Raw genomic sequence first — 20,073 nt, 5'->3', positions numbered from 1 at the left:
GAGATAAAGCAAGAAGGTCCATTTTTATCATTATCATTTGTTATAGTTATAGAAATGCTAGTTTTTATTTTTATTCTATATATTCCCTTGCTCTTTAGTAGTGTTTCTTGCTTATAAACAACAGGTTGGGAGGCTTTGTTTTCTTTTTTTATTTTATTTTCTTTTTTCACTGGATTTGACCTTATGACCATCTTTATAAAGAATACAAATCAAGCAGCCCCTCCCAGGGACAGTTCTAGGGAATTAGATGCAGTAGCAATAGAAAGGGAGAGGAAAAAAGGGACCAGGGAGAAGTTTCAGAAAAAGGAGGTTGAGGAGGCTTTCCAGAAGACATTTCCAAGCATCTCCTTTTCAGTTCAAATACCTATTATTATTCACCTGGAGAGAAAGATTAGTCCTGAGAGAGTTAAGTGGCCACTGGGAGGGTGGAATGTTAATCAAATAGCCTGGGAAAGGGAAAGGGAAAGGGTTGCAGTCTCTGCCCCTCCTCACAAAGGAGAAGGGGACCCAAACCTTTTGCACCCACCCTAACCCCAACAGGACACCCAGCCCCACACCTTGTTCTTTGAGTCCCAGGGACCTGGGGTTGCCTCAGCCATATGGCACAACTGAAAGGCAAGGAGACTAGGATGGAAATGCAGGAGCAGGCCATCAGGGAAGAGGGCCAGGTAATCACCATAGTTCGAGTCAGGAAAAGCAGAAGTAGCAGCTGCCAGTCCCAGGCCAATGGTCACAGACCAAAGTTAGAAGTCCATGGCCAACAGCTGAGACAGCACCCTCTGCCCACTCCCTGCCAGCCCCCAGCATCTGAGGCTCTCCGTGTTACTCCAGATGCTCCCTGAAGGGGGTTGTCAAAGTGGTTGAGTGCCCAATGTCAGGCAGGTCCAAAACCAGAAATGGGGTATAGGATTACATGCAGGAAGAGGGGGATGCAGTGCTCAGATGAGCTGCTCCTCAAGGGGAAGCTTCAGGTTGGGGAGCGGTGGATCCGAGGCATCTACCTGCTTTTCACTGCTAGGCCAGTAGGTGTCTTCTGTCTGGTGTTTCTCATGAAGCTTCTGGCCCAGCAGATCAGTACTACTACCAGGAGAAGGATATCCAAGACTGAGAATACAGTGATGATGGCAGTGACTGTGTTGTGGTCTGAGAGGTTGAGACCCCTCAAAGACTGGTGTACAGGACAGGGTCGTCTGGAATGAATTCACAGACTCAAGCATTCTTTAAGTCAAGGTAGTAAAGATTTATTGTTACTCTTTTCAGTGGGCAAGAATTCTTAAGGAACCTGCAAGAGATCTAGGATAGAGCTAGGGTTTATATGGAAAAGGGCATGGGAAATGAATGCCAGGGACACTGATGAGGTAATCCAAAGGTGCAGGTGTCTTTGGGAGCTATGGATGAGAAAATACAGGGAGTATACCGGACAGGGAGTGAGATGACAGAGGTATGGATCTTTGGAGTCTGGCAGGAGGAAGAGTCCTTGGGCTGGCCAAGGACAAAACTCCTTGGGCTGGGCAAGGCACCCCTCTCCCTCTGTCTTGATGAGAGAATGCTCTGCAACAAGGGAAAGCTTTCTCACAAGACAGGAACTTACTAAGAAATTGGGAGGCTTCCAGAGACATGATCTGAGGGCTGGGGTCTGAACAGCCCAGCACTGTCTCACCCAGCTTTGTGTGTGTAGCTGCACCAGGGAGAGAGATAAGGGTCTTGCTGGGGCCCATGCATGAATAACTGCTAGGCACAGTGTCCTTGAGCTGGGGAGTGGTTGTCAGAGACAGGGTTTCTGAGACTAAGGAGAAATTAGGGTCCAAGTACAAGCACAAGCACCCAAGCACCCCATCAACTGCATCCTGGAACAAGGCTCTGCTGGCTGGTGGTGCTGTGAAAGGGGTAGTAGTGATGAGATGCTGATTCTAGAGGTGCTGGGACCCTGAGATCATGACATGCAGGTGCTGCTCAAATGAATTTGGCCCAAGTGTTCTTTCAGCCAAAGACAAAGTTTTATTAGAAATAAACCATATAGGCCAGACCCTTAAGGAATCTGAACATTAGTGATGTCTGTGAGAACAAGCAGGCATGAGGAAATCTCAGCATTTAAAAGGGGGCCAGGATGGATCTTGTATACAGTCAAGTAATTTTGAGCGACTAGAGGAGGGGCTGGGAGGAGGATCCTGAAGCTGGGGTGACTGGGGGAGGAGTTTAGGGAAAACCTTGATGGGAGTGCCTGGGAGGCTGAATGGGGTCATCCTCAGGGAACAGACAATGGACCACTAGGCTTTATTAGGGTAACAAAGAACTAGAAGGAAGAGGTTGAGTGAGGTCTAGATAAGATCCTAGGTGGGATCCTAGGTGATACTAGGATCAAAGACTAGGCTTCTTCATTAGAATATCAAAGACTAGGCTTCTTCATTAGGGGATCAAAGGGAGATAAGGCCCTGAAGAAGGGAGAGCCAGTCAGAATAAGAGAGAGGCTTATCAGAATAAGAATAAGAGATAAAGAAAGGCCAGTTGATTGGAGTATAGCCTCAGGCAACCTTCTGAAAGTAGGTGAGTGAGGTCAAGGAAAGTTTAAGGGTTTTCTGGGGCTCATAGACAAATGGGACCCAAATTCTTTTTGGAGCAAAGGGCAAAGGTCTCAGCTTGGGCCCATACCCCATCATTAGTATTGCTTTCATGCCCAGCATAGCCAGTATTATGGGCTAAGGTGGGCTGGGGGTTCAATAGTTGTAGGCTCAGTGCCAAGCACAGGCGAAGGCCAGGGCTGCTCACCATGGGCCCCTGGGAAACTGAACCAGGTCTATGCCATGGCTGACCTGGCTCCTGACCTCCAGTGCCTATTGCATCTCAGACTACTGGTGCCAGCTTTCAGCTCTGGTCTTCAACCTGGCAGTCAGTCCTTCTGTCCCTCATTCACCTCCAGTCAGCTCCCGAAGCTTTGTTTTCTTATCCAATCTTTCATTCTCTACAGTTTTATTGTATTGTTCAATATAGTCATATTTAAAATGATGAGAGTTAGGTTTATATTTTCTGATTGTAAAACTACAGGTACTAAATATGTCAGTCTCTGTTGCAGACACTTCAGGTAAATGCTAAAGATCAACTCCTCAGAGAGCCCCAGCTGGGAGTATAAGGGAAGTATTCTTCCCTACTTGGATTGGACTAAAGCCTGGAATTCCTTTTGCTTTTTCTTTGTGTCTACAGCAACTATCCCAGTCTCTGCTACATTGTAATTGTTCAATGAATAACTATTGACTGATTGATTGATTGATTGGGAGCAGGGCTGATGGTCAGTCAAATTGCAAAGTAGGTTAATATTCAGGCCCAAATCCTCTTCCTGTTTGCTCTCCTTCCTTTGATCCACTTCCCCAAGATTCATTGCCATCTCTCTCTCATACCCCAACCAAAAGCTCTTTTCATTTTTGTCCTTAGTGTTTTTATTTCTGAATTAGAAATTTTTTCTCCTTCTTCTAAATTCACACTTTGTTCATACAGTAATTTTTTCCTCTAAGTACTTTAAGGCAACAATGTTTTCTAAGACTCCTTCCTGCTATTGATAAACACTCCCTTCTGTTTGTTAATACTTTACCCAGTTTCAAAGTTGTACTTCACTTTTTAAATTGATTTTCTTCCTTTCTTATATTTAGTTACCTATTTCTTCCCTTCCTTTTCTCCTCCCATTTAATCACTTAATTCAAAATCTTCCTTTCTAACCCTCCAAATTTATCAAAAAAAATATATTCCCCTTTGTAAAAAGAATTTCTTCTTTTTTCTATACTTTAATTTTCTTCCCTTACTGTATATTTTTAGCTCTTATCCCTTGATTCTTGGTCTGTATATATATTTATTCCTTCATTTTGTGTTCTTCATGAAATTAAAGCTTCAGAAACACCAAGTTTCAGTTTCCTCTTCAAATCAATTTTTGATGTTATTTCCAATGTAGGTTTTGCCTCCTCATCTCTCTTTTCTATTGTGTCTAGGTCTTAAAGTATGAATTCATGAGGGAGGTGATGAACACAGAAGCATTGTCACAAGGCAGAAATTTATCCATGTCCCACATCACTCAGTCCAATTTTACTCCCCATCCTCCTTGTGATCATTTTCTTTTTCATTTGCCATGTGATATCCTCTTTGAATCTCGCCTTCTCACCCTTCTGGATTCCAGGAGCCCCCAACAACTCTGATGTCCATTCTGCTGAGGAAGGGTTTAGACTACTCTCTCAGGGGAAATAGTTTCCCCATGTTTCATGATGTCCCCATGAACCAACACAAAGATTGGACAAATCACTTGTTATGAAATATATCTTTCCCCCTATGCAGTGCTCTTCACTAGAATTCCTACAACTTCTTCATAGAGTTATGACTTCTCCCTCCATTTCCTCCTCTTTCAATCTCTCTTGTTGCCTCCTAACTTATTCTCCTATAGCTTTTCTTCTTCCTGAGAGATGACAGAACTCTTGACTTTGTTGATTGCCATTGATTTGATCAGAGTACATCAAATATTTCCCTCTCAACTCTATCTCCCCACTACCCTTTTATGCCCTTTCCCATTCTGAAATGTAGTATTCAAAGATATATCAATTAAGGCATAGGGTAGGTTATGGGGTTGAGTCTATAGCAGCAATTTTCAGTGTTTTTTGATCCACAAATTCCTTTCATAGAAAAACATGTTTTGAGTGCCTAGGCTTATTTTATGTAATAGTCATAAAATTTTTTTAGATTTAATAAGTGCTTATAATACCTATAATGTTAACTCTTGCCCCCAAAGCTCCAAATTTAAAATTATATATGAAATATAAAATTTTGTTAAAGCCATATAATTTTAAAAGCATGATATGTAAAATTATAAAACACTAACTGCAAAATGATTGTGCATATTTTATTTGGGATGTTCTATAAGAAGTAGAAGAATAATTCAGTAAGACCTCTTATGCTTACTGTTTTCTGCAAGACTTCATCTTAAATTTCTTTATTTTACAAATTTTGTTGAATATAAATAATATTTTAATTAAATAAGTTATAAGATTTTTTCATAACATAGTAGTCACATATAAATTTAATTTAAACATTTTTCATTTGGAAAAAGATTTGCAATATTTGATTCAATACAAAATAAATACAATCTCATATCTGATTCTACATCAAGTTTCTTTCTGGATTTTGATTTAAAAGTAGAAAAAAGCCAAAATGTTCACTCACATAAATATGCAGTGGAACAAGTGTTGTACTCTGGGGAAAGGAATGAAAGCAGGTATAGTCTGGACTTCATCCAACTCACCAAATGGGTCTACTGGTTTGACTGATTGGCGTTCTACAGCAACAGCTCTTTCTAGCCTTTTCCCCAAACTAGAAGCTCTTCTCTTTTTCTTCTATTTCTTGATTCATTTACCATCCTCAAAGAAATTTCATTTCCTCTAGATTTCCCCTGCTTGAGATAACGGGGTCAATGCCCCTCCCTGATGTGCTCAGAAGGGGAAGAAGGAAGACCAGAGCAGCATGCAGTCCTTCTTGGTTTATACTATGTGGTCTTTGGGTGGAAGTTCATGTCAAGGCCAATATCTTTGAAGCCTTAAGTAACTCAGAGTATCTGCCTCGTACACATATCCCAGCCTAGCAAATTTTCATGATATCTCTGTGGCAGTGGTAATACAATCCAGGTTATATTTAGGTTATAAAGTAGATTTGTTGTGGAGTGTGGAAGGGGAGGAGGATTACTGGGAAATGACAGCAATGGAAAAGAAGGAAACATCAAATAAAACACATCAAAAATAAAATAAAATGAGGAGATTGAACTAGGTGAGCTCTAGGTCCCCTCAAACTCACAATCTCTGAGCCACAGTGATCTCAGGACCAGATTATATTATTTCTTACCATCTCACTTATCTGATGTTTCAACTCCCAGTTGATCATTTTTTGCTCTATCCTTTCAAAACCAAAGATCATTCATTCTCCTTGGTAGAGAAAACAGAAGCACAATAAGGATGGATTACTTCTGCCTTCATCTGTTATCTCTATTCCATCTGCTCCAAGGATTGACTCTATCCCTTCAATTCCACCTCCTCAACATGTCTCACATCTGTCCCTTTCTCCATTCTCACAACCCCTACCTTATTTCAGGCCCTTATGACCTCTGACAAGTGAAATCATGAACTACCTGGTCTCCCTGCTCCCAGTCTCTCCATTCTGATCCCTTCTCCATGCAGCTGCCAAAACAATCTTCACAAAGCAGAATTTTGACATTTTCAAGGACAAATGCAAAATGTTCAACCTCATCTTTAAAGCCCTCCATGAGAGGCAGCATTGCATATTGGACAGGGCACTAGACCTGAAGCCAAGGACATGTGAGTTCAAATCCAGCTCAGATACTTGCTAGCTATATGCCCTTGGGCAAGTTACTTAACTTCTTTTTGCCTCAGTTTCCTCTTCTGCCAAATGAGAGAGGTTTGATTCCATGGCCTCTAAGGTCCTTTCCAGTTCTAAATCTGGGATCCTATAATTCCCACCTCCCTTTTCAATCTTATGACCTATGACACACTTTCAGGAATATCCTGTTTCAGTCAAATTGACCTGCTGCTAGCTGTTGCCCATATTTGATATCACAAAAGTTACCACACATACATTTGATCTTTTGAGAATGTGGTATTCTATGTCTGGCATGTACTTTTTACTCTGTCTCTGCATCTCAGAATCTGTAGCTTCCTTCAAAGTTCAGCTCAGAGTCACATCCTTCACTAGGCTTTTCTCCATTCTGCTTCTCCTCTGCCTCCCATCCTTACCTTGAAGTATCAGTGTCAATCCCTCTTCAAATGGCTCTTAAGGGGGAATGCATTGAGTCAATTCTACCATGCTCCATAAAAGAGAGTGACATATTTATGGGTTGAGAATACATTTCCCTTCTTCACTGGATTTGAACAAAACCTTAACACTTTCCTAAGTGCTGGTTGGTTGTTGTCTTTCATGCTCAAAGATGACCAAAATGACATCAATACATTGTAGTTAAGGTACAATGTGTCTGACTATGACTGATCAGATCAATATGGGCTTAGAAGGCTCTACCACCATTTGGCTACAAATAGGCCATATGAACATTGGGTTACTGCAATTCTGCTTCACTATTGAGCACCAGTGCCTTCTTTGATGCAGGCATACCTGCTGGGCTGTCCTTTGCCATTGTCTCCCATCTCATGCAATTGATTCCAAAGTTCTTCAGAGAGACCTTGAGACTGTCCTTGTATCTTTTCTTCTGACCACCATTTGAGTACCTGCCTTAGGTGAGTTGTTCTGTCTGTAGTAGAGTTTGAATGCTTGGCAGTTCCCCTCAAGAAAGGACCTCGGGGTACAATACCTCATCTTGCCAGGTGACCTTCAAATTCTCCCTAAGACAATTCATATAGAAGCACTTCAGTTTCCTGGCATGTCCACTTTTCATAGGCATACACCAATGAAGTCAGCACAATGACTCTGTAGATCTTCAGTTTAGTAGGTGCTGCTAGGTAGCAGTACATCTTCTTTCCCACACTTTCTTTTGGAGACTCCCAAACACTGAGCCAGATCTGGCAATGCCTGCATCAACCCTACTGTAAGGCTGTCAGATTGATTGAAGAAGTTGCTCTAGCTCTCTGAGGCTGAACAAAACCCCAGAGCTTGGTCAAATCTGAAATTGACTTGCTAAACAGAGAAGAAGTTTCTCAGTGAAGGAATAGCTTGGACGTAGGGTGGAGATTGCTTCAACCTTAGCTTAGTCTCCTTCCTAACCAACTCCTCACTCCCACTTTTGGCCACATGAAGGATCTGGTGAGTTTTGAAAGGTCTCAAAGATTTTTAACTTTTCATCATCCCATGGGCATCCTAGGAATGTTACTGGAACAGCTGATGCCAGTGTCTGCTTCATGAACCAAGGATAGATTGGATGCAGATTCAGAGCTCTATAGAGAGCCCAGAATAAAAATAAATAAGCAATTTCATCATGTTTAAGGGGAACATCTTGAGGGCTCTAGCATAAGGACTTTCAGGAGCTATGAGTTCTCTTTCCCCTGGACTGTGAATGTACTAAAGGGAGAAAGTATTACAGACATTTGTGAAGATGATTGTCCCAACTGTTCTTAATATACTACCTTTGCAATTACCATTTTCTAAAGCGAATTAAGTCTGGTTAACTAATTGATATCAACTGATAATCATGGATGAGAGTAGCATGGGAGCATGAGGGTAGGTCTAATGATCAATATAGCACTAGAAAAGACACTCTTCCAACTCTCAAGTCAAATTCTTAGTCCCTGAGGTGACTTAATAACCATGTTCTGGGGACTTGACTTGTTGGTGCCAAGGAAAATTGGAATAATCTCCCTTGGCTATTCTGATATAAATATTTTTGGATTTACTTATAAGTGTACATGGCATATTTGCCCAGTAGAATGCCAGCTACTTTGGCATAACATTAGTTTCTGCCCCTTTTTTTGCCTTCTATCTTCAATATCTAACGTAATGCCTTCTATAAAGAAATCATTTCCATCCAGTTGGATTTTCTTAGCTTTCATTGCCAGGTCTGTGCATTCTAAACTTTGAATGACATTTCTCTTTTAGGTCTGTGCCCTTTTTTTGAATCTACAGTTATCTGCCTTGGTTTCCATCTTTTATATAGTATGCTGACCAAAGGCCCACTCTCACTCCTCAGCCTCTGGAAATAGGTCATAGTCTTCTTCTTTTTAAAGTAACTTTGCCAGCAAAAAGGTAGCTTTGAGGTCCCAGTTCGGATTCTGTTCAGACCTCTCTCCCAGACTGAAATGTCCCACTATTCCCTCAGGATAGTAGTTTATTGAATTGGAGGTGAGAGAGATGATCATTAAAGCCCACCTGTCACTGTCCCTACTACTCCAAAATATCAGCCCGTCCCACTGTTCTCTGGAGTCTCCAAACAGATTCATCTATTCAAACTAGTGGATGAATATGACCCAATTTGGGGTTTTTTCAGCAAAGATACTGGAGTGGTTTGCAATTTCTTTCTCCAGCTTATTTTACAGATAGGGAAACTGAGGCAAAAAAGGGTTAAGTGACTGGCCCAGGGTCACACAGCTAAAAGGTGTCTGAAAGGAGATTTGAACTCAGATTTTCCTGACTGTAAGCCCAGTGCTCTATCCACTGCACCACCTAGCTGCTAAGAACTTGGTCTACTATTTCAGAAAAGGTCTTGTCATGCTTCACTTCATTCCCTTCTCTGCAGAACTTCCTCCACAACCCCCCTGCCAACCTCTTCATAGAGATGTACCTATGTTCCTCACAGTTCTTCCCATTCCACCCCCAAAGTAAAATCAGGATCCAAGAGTTGTGATAAAATCTACTTTTCCATTGTTCCTGGATGGGCTGTGTCCATCTACTCCCTTGTGGCCCCACTCACCATTTTCAGCCCAAAGTGGGCCTCCCTGGTCACCACTGCCCTATAGTCTTCCCCCCAGTAGAATATATGCTCTTCAGAGTGGGTATTGTCTTTACTTTTGTATTTGTATTCCCAATGCTAAGAATATAATTGGTGATTGGTAAATTTTTTTTTATTCATTCATTCAAAAACCTTGATTACTGAGTTTTAAGTGAAAGGTCTTTGGATACAGATGAATATATTGTATTATATATGTATATATATATATATGTATTTGTTTGTAAAAGCAATTAGAGAAATAGGATATAATCTAGGGAGGGACAAGAGAACCAAGAGAAGGACAATTCCAAGTATTGAATACTTGTCTATATTTCAGTACCCATACTCAAATGGACCTATGACCTCATTGATTCAAAAGTTCTATCCAAGGTACAGATCTCCATTCATCCATGCCTGTTCATTCTATGTGACTCTTGTCCATATTCTCCCATAAATTTCCATATGGGGTCTACCCAATTTCATAACTGTCCTCCTTGCTCTCTCCTAACATTGGGAAGGTACCTGTGGATCCCACTGTTTGTCATCTGTCACCTTTTTTTTTCTTGCCATATATACAGCTCCTGTTGTCTTCCTCTAATACATTTCCTTGATATCTTTGACCCCTTTTCCCTCTTTGGAATGTTTATATATTTCAATCTGTTTATACCCACTATATGCCTGGACAGTGCCTTGTGTGTGATAGTCATGCTTAATTCTCCAGAGGCAGTTGTAATTCATATCTTACTGCCATATCACAATAGCAGGAGAATATTACTATTATAAAAATGAACCTTTGCATTCATGAAAAGCTTGGGGTCAGTAAAGGACTTATGGGATTTTTCTGGCTGAAATCCAAAACATTCTCTTTCTTCTGATCAACTCTGTGCCCATCTCATCACCCATGTGTAAGTCTATCCCAGTTAGGCATACTGATGGATAGACTCAATAGAATGTCTATCCAAGTGGATGCTGAAATCTGTGCAATAGATATTCTTCATTCACTTGGTCTGGGTCCAGTAGTCAACAGGAATTGTGAGCAGAGCCTGACATAGCCCATCAGATCGCCATGCCCTTTTCAGTAAAGAGGGTAATATTGATTTGATTATTGTCCCCTGATCCAAGGGTAGATCGTAACCTCTGAAGTTAGGAAGTGTGTTCAGTGTTTGCAACCTCCCGGAGGATCTGCAGAGGGGCTGGAGGAATAAGGAACAGAGAGTGGGTCAAACTTGGGTGAGGAGGACTTGGGGTGGTTGTTGCGTCACTATCCTAATTGTGGGGGTGGGGAAGTTTTCGATATAGGTCTGAGTGACGGATGGGTACTGATAGTGACTCAAAAAAAGATGAAAGAAAGAAAAGAGCCTCAGTGATTTTGATTCCTTGAGTCCTTTTTCTGCTATGACTCAGTAGACAGACAGTACTGGTTTGGGAACCTGAAGGTCCGGGTTCCTACCTCCATTCCAGATTTGAGGTATCCCCTTGGAAAAGTCACTTGCCCTCTAGAAAAGCTGGGGGGAGGGTGGTGAGCATGGGCAGGAAGGGCAACTGGACGTGGGCTATGTTCTCACTGGTCACGCCCAAGTTGCAGTTATGGATTCGAGGGCGGTGGTGTCCTTTAGGGCTGACCCGCCTCCGGGTGTCCCCCTCAGAGTACTTCACCTAGCAGAAAAAAGCAGAGTGTCACTTTGTGAATGGAACTGAACACGTGCGGTATGTGCTAAGATGCAACCACAACCGGGAGGAGATTGTGAGCTTCGACAGTGACGTGGGGGAGTTTGTAGCTATGACGGAGTTGGGGTGGCCAGAGGCTGAGTATTGGAACAGCCAGAAGGAGATTCTGGAGTACAGACGCGGCCAGGTGAACTCTTACTGCAGGCACAACCACAAGGCGTTTCAGTCCTTCTTAGTGAGCCTGAGCAGTGAGTGTGCGCCTCCGGGGAAGGAAAGGAGGGACCAGGGGAGCCCAGCAGTGAACCAGAGAGAGAGAAAGAGAGCAGGAGACAGGCAGGCGTCCTGGGGAGGGAGCAGAGCAGGGAGGGAAGCTATGGGAGGGAGGTTGTGATAGGAGGGGAGCAGGTGGAGAGAAGAAAAGGGGGCGAGGGGTCACAGGAGCAGTTGCAGGAACAGCAACCGCCAGAACAAGGGAGAGACAAGGGGGAAAAGAAATAGAGAGGGGGAGATGATGGATTAAGAGAGAGGAGGAAGGGAAGGGACCAAGAGGGGAGGAACAGGGAAGGCAGAGAGATGAGAGGTGGGGAGAGATTGGGAACAAAGGGGGGATAAAGGGGAAGCAAGAAGCATGGGGGAAACGGATTAGGAGAGAGGAAAAAGAGGTAGGGAATTGACAGAGGGAAAAGAAGGGCAGCAGAGAAGATAGGGAGGAATTAAGAGCAGAAAAACTGGAGATGAATGAAAGGGACAAGGGGAGTGGAGAGAGAGGAAAAGAAAGGGAGAATGAATGGTGGAGAAAGAGGGTAGGGACAGAGGGAAAGGAGAGATATGCTGGAGAAGGAAGGTGGAAGAAGCCCTCCTGTACCAGCATGCATTTTGATTCTTTGAATCCTTTTTCCTCAGTCAAATTCAAATTTTTTACCTCCTCCAGTTCTAACTGGGATAAATTGAATTGGGAACAAGCCAAAATCCCTTCACCAATAAGTAACTCACATTTATACACTACTAAAATGGTTAATAGACAGCTAGATAGTGCAGTGGATAAAGTGCCAGGCTTGTCTTCCTCATTTTCCTGAGTTCAAGTCTGGCCTCAGAAACGTCCTAGCTGTTTGACCCTGGGCAAGTCACTTAACCTTGTTTGCCTGAGTTCCCTAAGTTTGCCCAAGTTACAGATAAGGATCTGTAAAAGGAGCTGGAGAAGGAAATTGCCAACTACTCCAGTATCTTTGCCAAGAAAGCCCCAAATGGGGTAACAAAGAGTTGGGCATGACTAAAAAACAACAGAAAAACAAAAAATGGTTAATATAAAATTAAATCCCCCAAGTCCTGAGTGCCCAGGTGTCATGAACCTTTTAAAATCTTTTTTTTTATTTTTCTATTTTCTTTTTTTTTTTAGGTTTGTTTTTCTTATTAATTTATTTATTTTTAGTTTTCAATATTCACTTCCACAAGATTTTGAGTTCCAAATTTTCTCTCCATTTCATTCTTCCCCCCACCCCAAGATGCCATGCATTCTGAAGACCCTTTCCCCTAATCTGTCCTCCCTTCTATCTCCCCCCCTTCTCTTATCCCCTTCCCCTTCTATTCTCCTATAGAGCAGGATAGATTTCTATACCCCAATACCTGTATATCTTATTTCCCAGTTGCATGTGAAAACAATTTTTAACATTTGTTTTTAAAACTTTGGGTTCCAAATTTTCTCCCTTCCTCCCTCCCCACCTACCCTCATTGAGAAGGCAAGCAACTCTATACAGGTTATACATGTATAGTCATACAAAACACTTCCATAGTAGTCATGTTGTGAAAAATTAACTATATTTCCCTTCATCCTACTCCACCCCCCATTTATTCTATTCTCTCTTTTGACCCCATCCCTCCTCAGAAGTGTTTGCTTCTGATTACCCCCTCCCTTCTATCATCCACTTCCCTTATCCACTTCCCCCCACTTCCTCCCTATTTTCCTGTAGGGTAAGATAGATTTCCATACCCAATTGAGTGTGTATGTTATTCCCTCCTTAAGCCAAATCCTATGAGAATAAGATTCATTCATTCCCTCTCACCTTGCCCATTTCCCCCTCCACAGTAAAATCCTTTTCTTGTCTGTTTCATGTGAGATAATTTACCCCATTCTACTTCTCCCTTTCTCCTTCTCCCAGTATAATCTTCTCTCACCCCTTAATTTTATTCTCCAGATATCACCCCTTCATCTTCAACTCACCCTGTGCCATCTATCTATCTATCTATCTATCTATCTATCTATCTATCTATCTATCTATCTATCTATAAACATAATTTTTTCCTTCTAACTACCCTAATGCTGACAAAGGTCTCATGAGCTACAAATATCATCTTTCCATGCAGGAATGTAAACAGTTCAACCTTAATAAGTCCCTTATGATTTCTCTTTCCTGTTAACCTTTTCATGCTTCTCTTGAGTCTTGTATTTGAAAGTCAAATTTTCTATTCAGCTCTGTTCTTTTCATCAAGAATGCTTGAAAGTCCTCTATTTCACTGAATGTCCATTTTTCCCCTCAAGTATTATACACAGTTTTGCTGGATAGGTGATTCTTGGCTATAATCCTATCTCCTTTGCCCTCCAGAATATTATATTCCAAGCCCTCTGGTCCCTTAATGTAGAAACTGCTAAATCTTGTGCTATCCTGATTGTGTTTCTACAGTACTTGAATTGTTTCTTTCTGGCTACTTGCAGTATTTTCTCCTTGACCTGGGTACTCTGGAATTTGGTTACAATATTCCTAGGATTTTCCTTTGGGGATGTCTTTCAGGAGGTGATCAGTGGATTCTTTCCATTTCTGTTTTGCCCTCTGGGTCTAGAATATCAGAGCAGTTTTCCTTGATAATTTCTTGAAAGATGATGTCTAAGCTTTTTTTTTTATCATGTCTTTCAAGTAGTCCAATAATTTTTATATTCTCTCTCCTGTATCTATTTTCCAGATCAGTTGTTTTTCCAATGAGATATTTCACATTGTCTTCTATTTTTTCATTCTTTTGGTTTTGTTTTACAATGTCTTGATTTCTCATAAAGTCACTAACTTCCATTTGCTCCATTCTAATTTTGAAGGAAGTATTTTCTTCAGTAAGCTTTTGAACTTCTTTTTCCATCTGGCCAATTCTGTTTTTGAAGGAATTCTTCTCCACATTGGCTTTTTGGACCTCTTTCACCATTTGTGTTAGGTTATTTTTTAAGGTGTTGTTTTCTTCAGTATTTTTTTGGGTCTCCTTCAGCAAATTGTTGACTTGTTTTTCATGATTTTCTTGCATCACTCTCATTTCTCTTCCCAGTTTTTCCTCTATTTCTCTTAATGGCATCTCAAAATCCTTTTTGAGCTCTTCAATGGCCTGGGACCAATTCATATTTTTCCTGGAGGCTTTGGGTGTAGGAGCTTTGAGTTTGTTGTCTTCTTTTGGTTGTATGTTTTGATCTTCTTTGTCACCAAAGTAAGATTCTATGGTATGGCTTTTTTTTTTTTTGTGCACAGTTTGCTCATGATCCCAAACAATTACTTGAGTTATAAATGCTTTGTTAAGGTAGGGGTCTGCTTCCAGTGTGGAGAATGTACTGTCCCAAGCTTCAGGGATTTTGTGCAATTGTTTTCAGAGATGCTTCTAGGGACCTATAAATTTTCAGTTCTTCCAAGGTGATATGATCAAGGGTGAGGTGTTTATTCCTTTTCTGGCCTGTGCTCTGGTCTATGAGTGACCATAAGCATTCTTTTCTGCCTTGGAACTGTGAGGAGGATTTCCTCTCCACTGCCACTACAAGCTCCACCATGCCAGCACTCCTCCTCACCACAGGACTGCCACTCAGAACTGTGACCTAGATCCAAACTTGGGAAAAGCAAGAGAATCCTGCCTCAGCACCAGTAAAGAGATCCCTGCAATCCCTCTCTGATTAGCTATTGGAATCTCCCTATGTCTGTAGGCCTAGCTCAGGAAGCTGCCATCACCCCTAGGCTGTGCCAGAATTGGGGCTGGGACCTAGTTTCTCTCTCACCTCAATCACAGACTTTTCCTACTGACCTTATAAGTAGTCTTTGGCATTTGTGGGTTGAGAAGTCTGGAAACCACCACAGCTGCCTGTCATTCAGTCTCCTGAGGCTTGCTCCAGATTCGCTAAGGACTATTTTGCCTGTGCACTCATGCTGAACTTTGTTCCTCTCCCAGTCCATCATGGTAGACTTTTCATATCAACCATCCAGGTCATCTTGGGCTGGAAATTTGTTTCACTCTGTCTTTTTGTGTGTTCTGCTGCTTTAGAATTTGTTTAGAGCCATTTTTTACAGGTATTTGGAGGAGTTTGGGGGAGAGCCCAAGCAAGTCACTGCTTTTACTTGCCATCTTGGCTCTACCCTCATCTTTTAAAATCTTAGATAAAACTATTCTTTTTTTATCCCTGAAACTAAGCTCAGTATAGGCTTCCCATGCTCTATTTGCTCCTGTCTCAACCACATTTTCTCCCTCTCTTCCCCCTCCCAGCCTTCTCTGATAACTCTTACAACTGATGCCTCATCACTGAAATTGTCTTTTTCCAGGGACAAAGACATATTTCTACTTCTTCTAGGGCCCCTGGACTCTGGATCAGGATGCTCAGGTTTCTACTGGGCCTAGATGTTCCCCCACAAGTTCTCTGATTCTAAATTTTTTCAGTGGATTAATAACATCTCTTAATATTTAATATGGAAGTCTTTCTTAAAATAGTTTATTATCACTGCTTGGTACTGGCTAAGAAATAGAGTGGTGGGTCAATGGAATAGGTTAAATATGCAAGACACAGTAGTCAATGACAATAGTAATCTATTATTTGATAAACCCAAAGACCCCAACTTCTGGTATAAGAACCCACTCTTTGAAAAAAACTGCTGGGAAAACTGGAAAAGAGTATGGCAGAAACTAGGCATAGACCAAAATCTCACACCATATACCAAAATAAAGTCAAAATAGGTCCAAGATTTAGATATAGAAGCTGATACTATAAGCAAACTGGGAGAGCAAGGAATAGTTTACCTGTCAGATCTATGGAGAACAGAAGAATTCATGACCAAACAGGAGATAAAGAACATTACAAAAAACAAAATAGATAATTTTGATTACATTAAATCGAAAAGTTTTTGCACAGACAAAGCCAATGCAACCAAGATTAGAAGGAGGGTAGAAAATTGGGAAAGAATTTTTACAACAGTCTCTCTGATAAGGGCCTCATTTCTAAAACATATAGAGAATTAAGTCAAATTTATAAGAATACAAGCCATTCCCCAGCTGATAAATGGTCAAAGGATATGAACAGACAGTTCTCAGATGAAGAAATTAAAACCATCTATAGTCATATTAAAAAATGCTCTAAATCACTATTGATTAGAGAAATGCAAATCAAAACAACTCTGAGGTACCACATCACACCTATCAGAATGACCAATATGACAAAACAGAAAAATGATAAATGTTGGAGAAGATGTGGGAAAATTGGAACACTAATGCATTGTTGGTGGAGTTGTGAAATGATCCAACCATTTTGGAAAGCAATTTGGAGCTATGCCCAAAGGGCTATAAAAATGTGCATACCCTTTGACCCAGCAATAACACTTCTAGGGCTATATCCCAAAGAGATCACACAAATGGGAACAGAACCTACATGTACAAAAATATTCATCCAGCTCTTTTTGTGGTGGCAAAGAATTGGAAATTGAGAGGATGTCCATCAATTGGGGAATGGCTGAGCTAGTTGTGGTATATGAATGTGATGGAATACTATTGTGCTATAAGAAATGATGAACAGGCTGACTTCAGAAAAACCTGGAAAGACTTGTATGGTCTGATGCTGAGTGAAGTGAGCAGAACCAAGAGAACGTTGTACACAATAACAGCCATGTTGTACGATGACTAAGGTTGATAGACTTAGCCCTTCTCGGCAATACAAGGATCTAAGACATCTCCAGAGTCCTTGTGATGGAAAATGCTATCCACACCCAAAGAAAGAACTATGGTAGCTGAATTGCTAATTTTTTTCTCTTCTGTTGAGTTTTGTTTCGTCTTTCTGATGGTTTCTCCTATTGGTTTTAATTTCTACTTACAACATCACTAATGTGTAAATATGTTTAATATGAATGTAAATGTATAGCCTATATCAGATTATGTGCTGTCTTGTGGAGGGTGGTGGGGAGGAAGGAGGAGAAAAATTTTAAACTCAAAAGCATATGGAAGTGATTATTGGTAAATCAAAATAAATTAATAAAAAAATAAAATAAAATAGTTTATTATCTACACCTATGGTTTGCTTTTGGAAACAATCCATTAAAAAGTATCCATTTATAATGAGAAAACTTGCCTGTTAATTTCTTCCCATATCACTGAATCCTGATGACCTGAGGCTGTGATAATTCAGCACCATGGACTCCTAGGGCTACTTCCTGCTAGTTCAGATTTCTAGTCTTAGGGGGAGCTTAAACATCTATCAAGATGCCCATTTCTGGTCCTGAGGAGGAGAGCAGACCTGAGCCTCATTAAGAATAAGTTACAGAGATGGAGGCTGAACTAGGAAGACCTGCTCTGACTCCTTCACTCAACATCTTTCTTCTTTCTTCCAGTTGAGCCTGAGATGATTGTGTATCCATCAAAGATGGCTCCCCTGGGACACCACAACCTGCTTGTCTGCTCCGTCAATGGTTTCTATCCTGGAGACATTAAAGTCAGATGGTTCCTGAATGAGCAGGAGGAGACAGCAGCTGTTGTGTCCACAGGCCTCATCAGCAATGGAGACTGGACCTACCAGATCCTGGTAATGCTGGAAATGACCCCCAAGCATGGCGATGTCTACACCTGTCAAGTGGAGCACTCCAGCCTTCAGAGACCTGTCATCTGGGACTGGAGTGAGATACAGCTCCCTCCCTCTCCAGTTCTAACATTGTTTATTCTAACATTGCTCAGGTCATGGAGTTAGCTCTGAGATCACCTCAGTGTGTGTCCTGTGTACTCTTCTCTTTTGCCCTGGGCTAATACAAACCCCATGTGGTGCTAACCACCCTCCCCCCTTTCCCCAGCACAGCCCCCTAATGATGGTGCTGACCTAATAGCTATGGACACCTAGAACATTGTCATTCTCCTCACTGACCCCAGCCTTGGGAGCTGGCCTCCCTCTAGGACTCTGTGATCAGCCTATAGACCCCTTTCTCATGGGATAGGGGAGCTAGGCTTTGAGACAGATTGATGTCACTGTCCTCTGTGGAGCTTTCACTTCCTGAGTCCTGAAAGGCCCTTTGTACATCCATCTCTTCCTTTCTTAGACAGGATTTATCCACCTTCTCAGACTCCCTTAAGACCCATCTGCTCCCCACATGGGGCTGGCTCCTGCAGGGAAAGTTTTGATCCTTGGTGTCTCTTCTCCCCAGAAGTACAGTCTGAATCTGCCCAGAGTAAGATGCTGAGTGGAGTCGGGGTCCTCACACTGGGACTGAGCTTCTTTGGGGTTGGCCTCATTGTCCACAAGAGGAGTCAGAAAGGTGACATAGTCTGGGGAAAGCACTGAGGCCCCTTCCCTTCCATGATCTTCTCCAGGAGAGAGGATATTTGATTGTGCCCCAGGTCTGAGATGAAGCGGTGCTCTGGCTATGGATTCAGCTGTTCCTCCCCAGGCACTCATAGAAGTTGGTGAAGGGCTAGATCCTAGGACTCAAAGTGTCTTAGGAATCTCATATTCACTAGGAGAGACAACCTTGGGAGGGGTCTCAGGTTCTAGCCTTCAGCCCCTCTCCTCTGCCATCTCCCTCCCCCTATCCATTCACACAGTTGTAGAAGGATGGAAAAAGCATCAGTTAAGTGCTTCCTCTGTGGTGTCAGGTACTGGGCTAAGTAAGCAGTGTTAGGAACCCTCTATCACACATTCCTAAGAACCTTGGTGCCCTTTGTTTCCAAGACTCTAAGATTTACAAGGATTTGTATGTCTGTCTCTCTTCCTTCCTTTCCCAGGAAATTGGGGTTCACAGACAACAGGTAAGATCCTTCTACCCAGGTGGTATCAGGGTTCTTATAGCTACAGCCTCTGCCCAGTGGGGCCTGAAGCTGAGAAGAGATTTGGGGGTCTTTAGTGGGAAGAAGTGGTTCTACTTGTGGCTTCAGACCCCCATGTAGGCTCTTATATGACTGTTCTGTGTCCTCTGCAGGGCTCCTGAGCTGATACCTGAGGCTGTGTCCCCTGGAATTGTTGCATCCCCTCAGCCTTGCTCTCACATTTGGAGGCCGCTGATTGCACCCAGATCTCCAGGAGTTTAGCCCTATTGAGCCCTTCCTGAAACAGCTCCTTCCCTGTACCTTTGACTTTGTCTGGACTCTTTGGCATGTCCCCAACAGAGCTTCACTGATCTCCTCTGACCTCCTTTGTTCTTGCATTCATGTTTTATTCATTTTTTTTCCCTTGAGCCTTCATCCCAATAAATTAGAAGAGTGAGAATCAACTGATGTTTGGTGACATGGAGACAAAGTGCTGTGGGCCGGGGAAGAAACTTTAGCATTTGGGATTTGTAGAATCTGTCAATATGTGAAATGCCTTCAGAGGTGCAGATTTCAACCCATCCACATCTTTTTATCCTGGGCGCTTCTTGTGCCTGTCCTTCCGTAAATCTTTTAGAGGGCTGTTACCCAGCATACTACTGGCCTTCCTCTGTTTCTTAGCATTATATGGATACCAATGGCCTTCAAAGGCTGTCTGCCCAGGAATCCTTACCTTTCCCTATGAGATGGGCCCACCTCATTCTGGTCATACATCTCTCTGATGACATTGCATTTGTCCCTTCTGCTCAGTTTTTCCTTGGTGATATGCTGTAGCCTATGTTTGCCCGTCATGTGCCCCTCCGTTGCACTTTAAAGAAAAATTTTACTAATGCCTTTTGCTTTTATAAAATATTCATTGCTCAATATATATCTTCCCTCATTGGACCTTCCCTCATAACAAAATTTTTACTCAAAAGTTCCATAATAACCATCACATT

At 42.0% G+C, this 20,073-nt stretch overlaps 1 protein-coding gene across 1 annotated transcript; it reads left to right on the top strand.

Annotated features, from left to right (window-relative positions):
• Window positions 1-929: 929 nt before the first annotated feature.
• On the top strand, window positions 930-19,357 carry LOC114025049 (H-2 class II histocompatibility antigen, E-S beta chain-like). The gene is made up of 9 exons (XM_027838368.1): window positions 930-1,150; window positions 10,811-11,039; window positions 11,070-11,293; window positions 11,827-11,830; window positions 15,657-15,686; window positions 17,682-17,958; window positions 18,478-18,588; window positions 19,119-19,212; window positions 19,249-19,357. Exons 1-9 carry the CDS (start codon window positions 930-932, stop codon window positions 19,355-19,357), a joined length of 1,299 nt encoding a protein of 432 aa, XP_027694169.1.
• The last annotated feature ends 716 nt before the right edge of the window (window positions 19,358-20,073 follow it).

Source organism: Vombatus ursinus, unplaced genomic scaffold (assembly GCF_900497805.2).
Source record: "Vombatus ursinus unplaced genomic scaffold, bare-nosed wombat genome assembly UNPS02014826.1, whole genome shotgun sequence".
Classification (NCBI taxonomy): domain Eukaryota; kingdom Metazoa; phylum Chordata; class Mammalia; order Diprotodontia; family Vombatidae; genus Vombatus; species Vombatus ursinus.
This window is presented reverse-complemented; position numbering and strand designations above follow the sequence as displayed.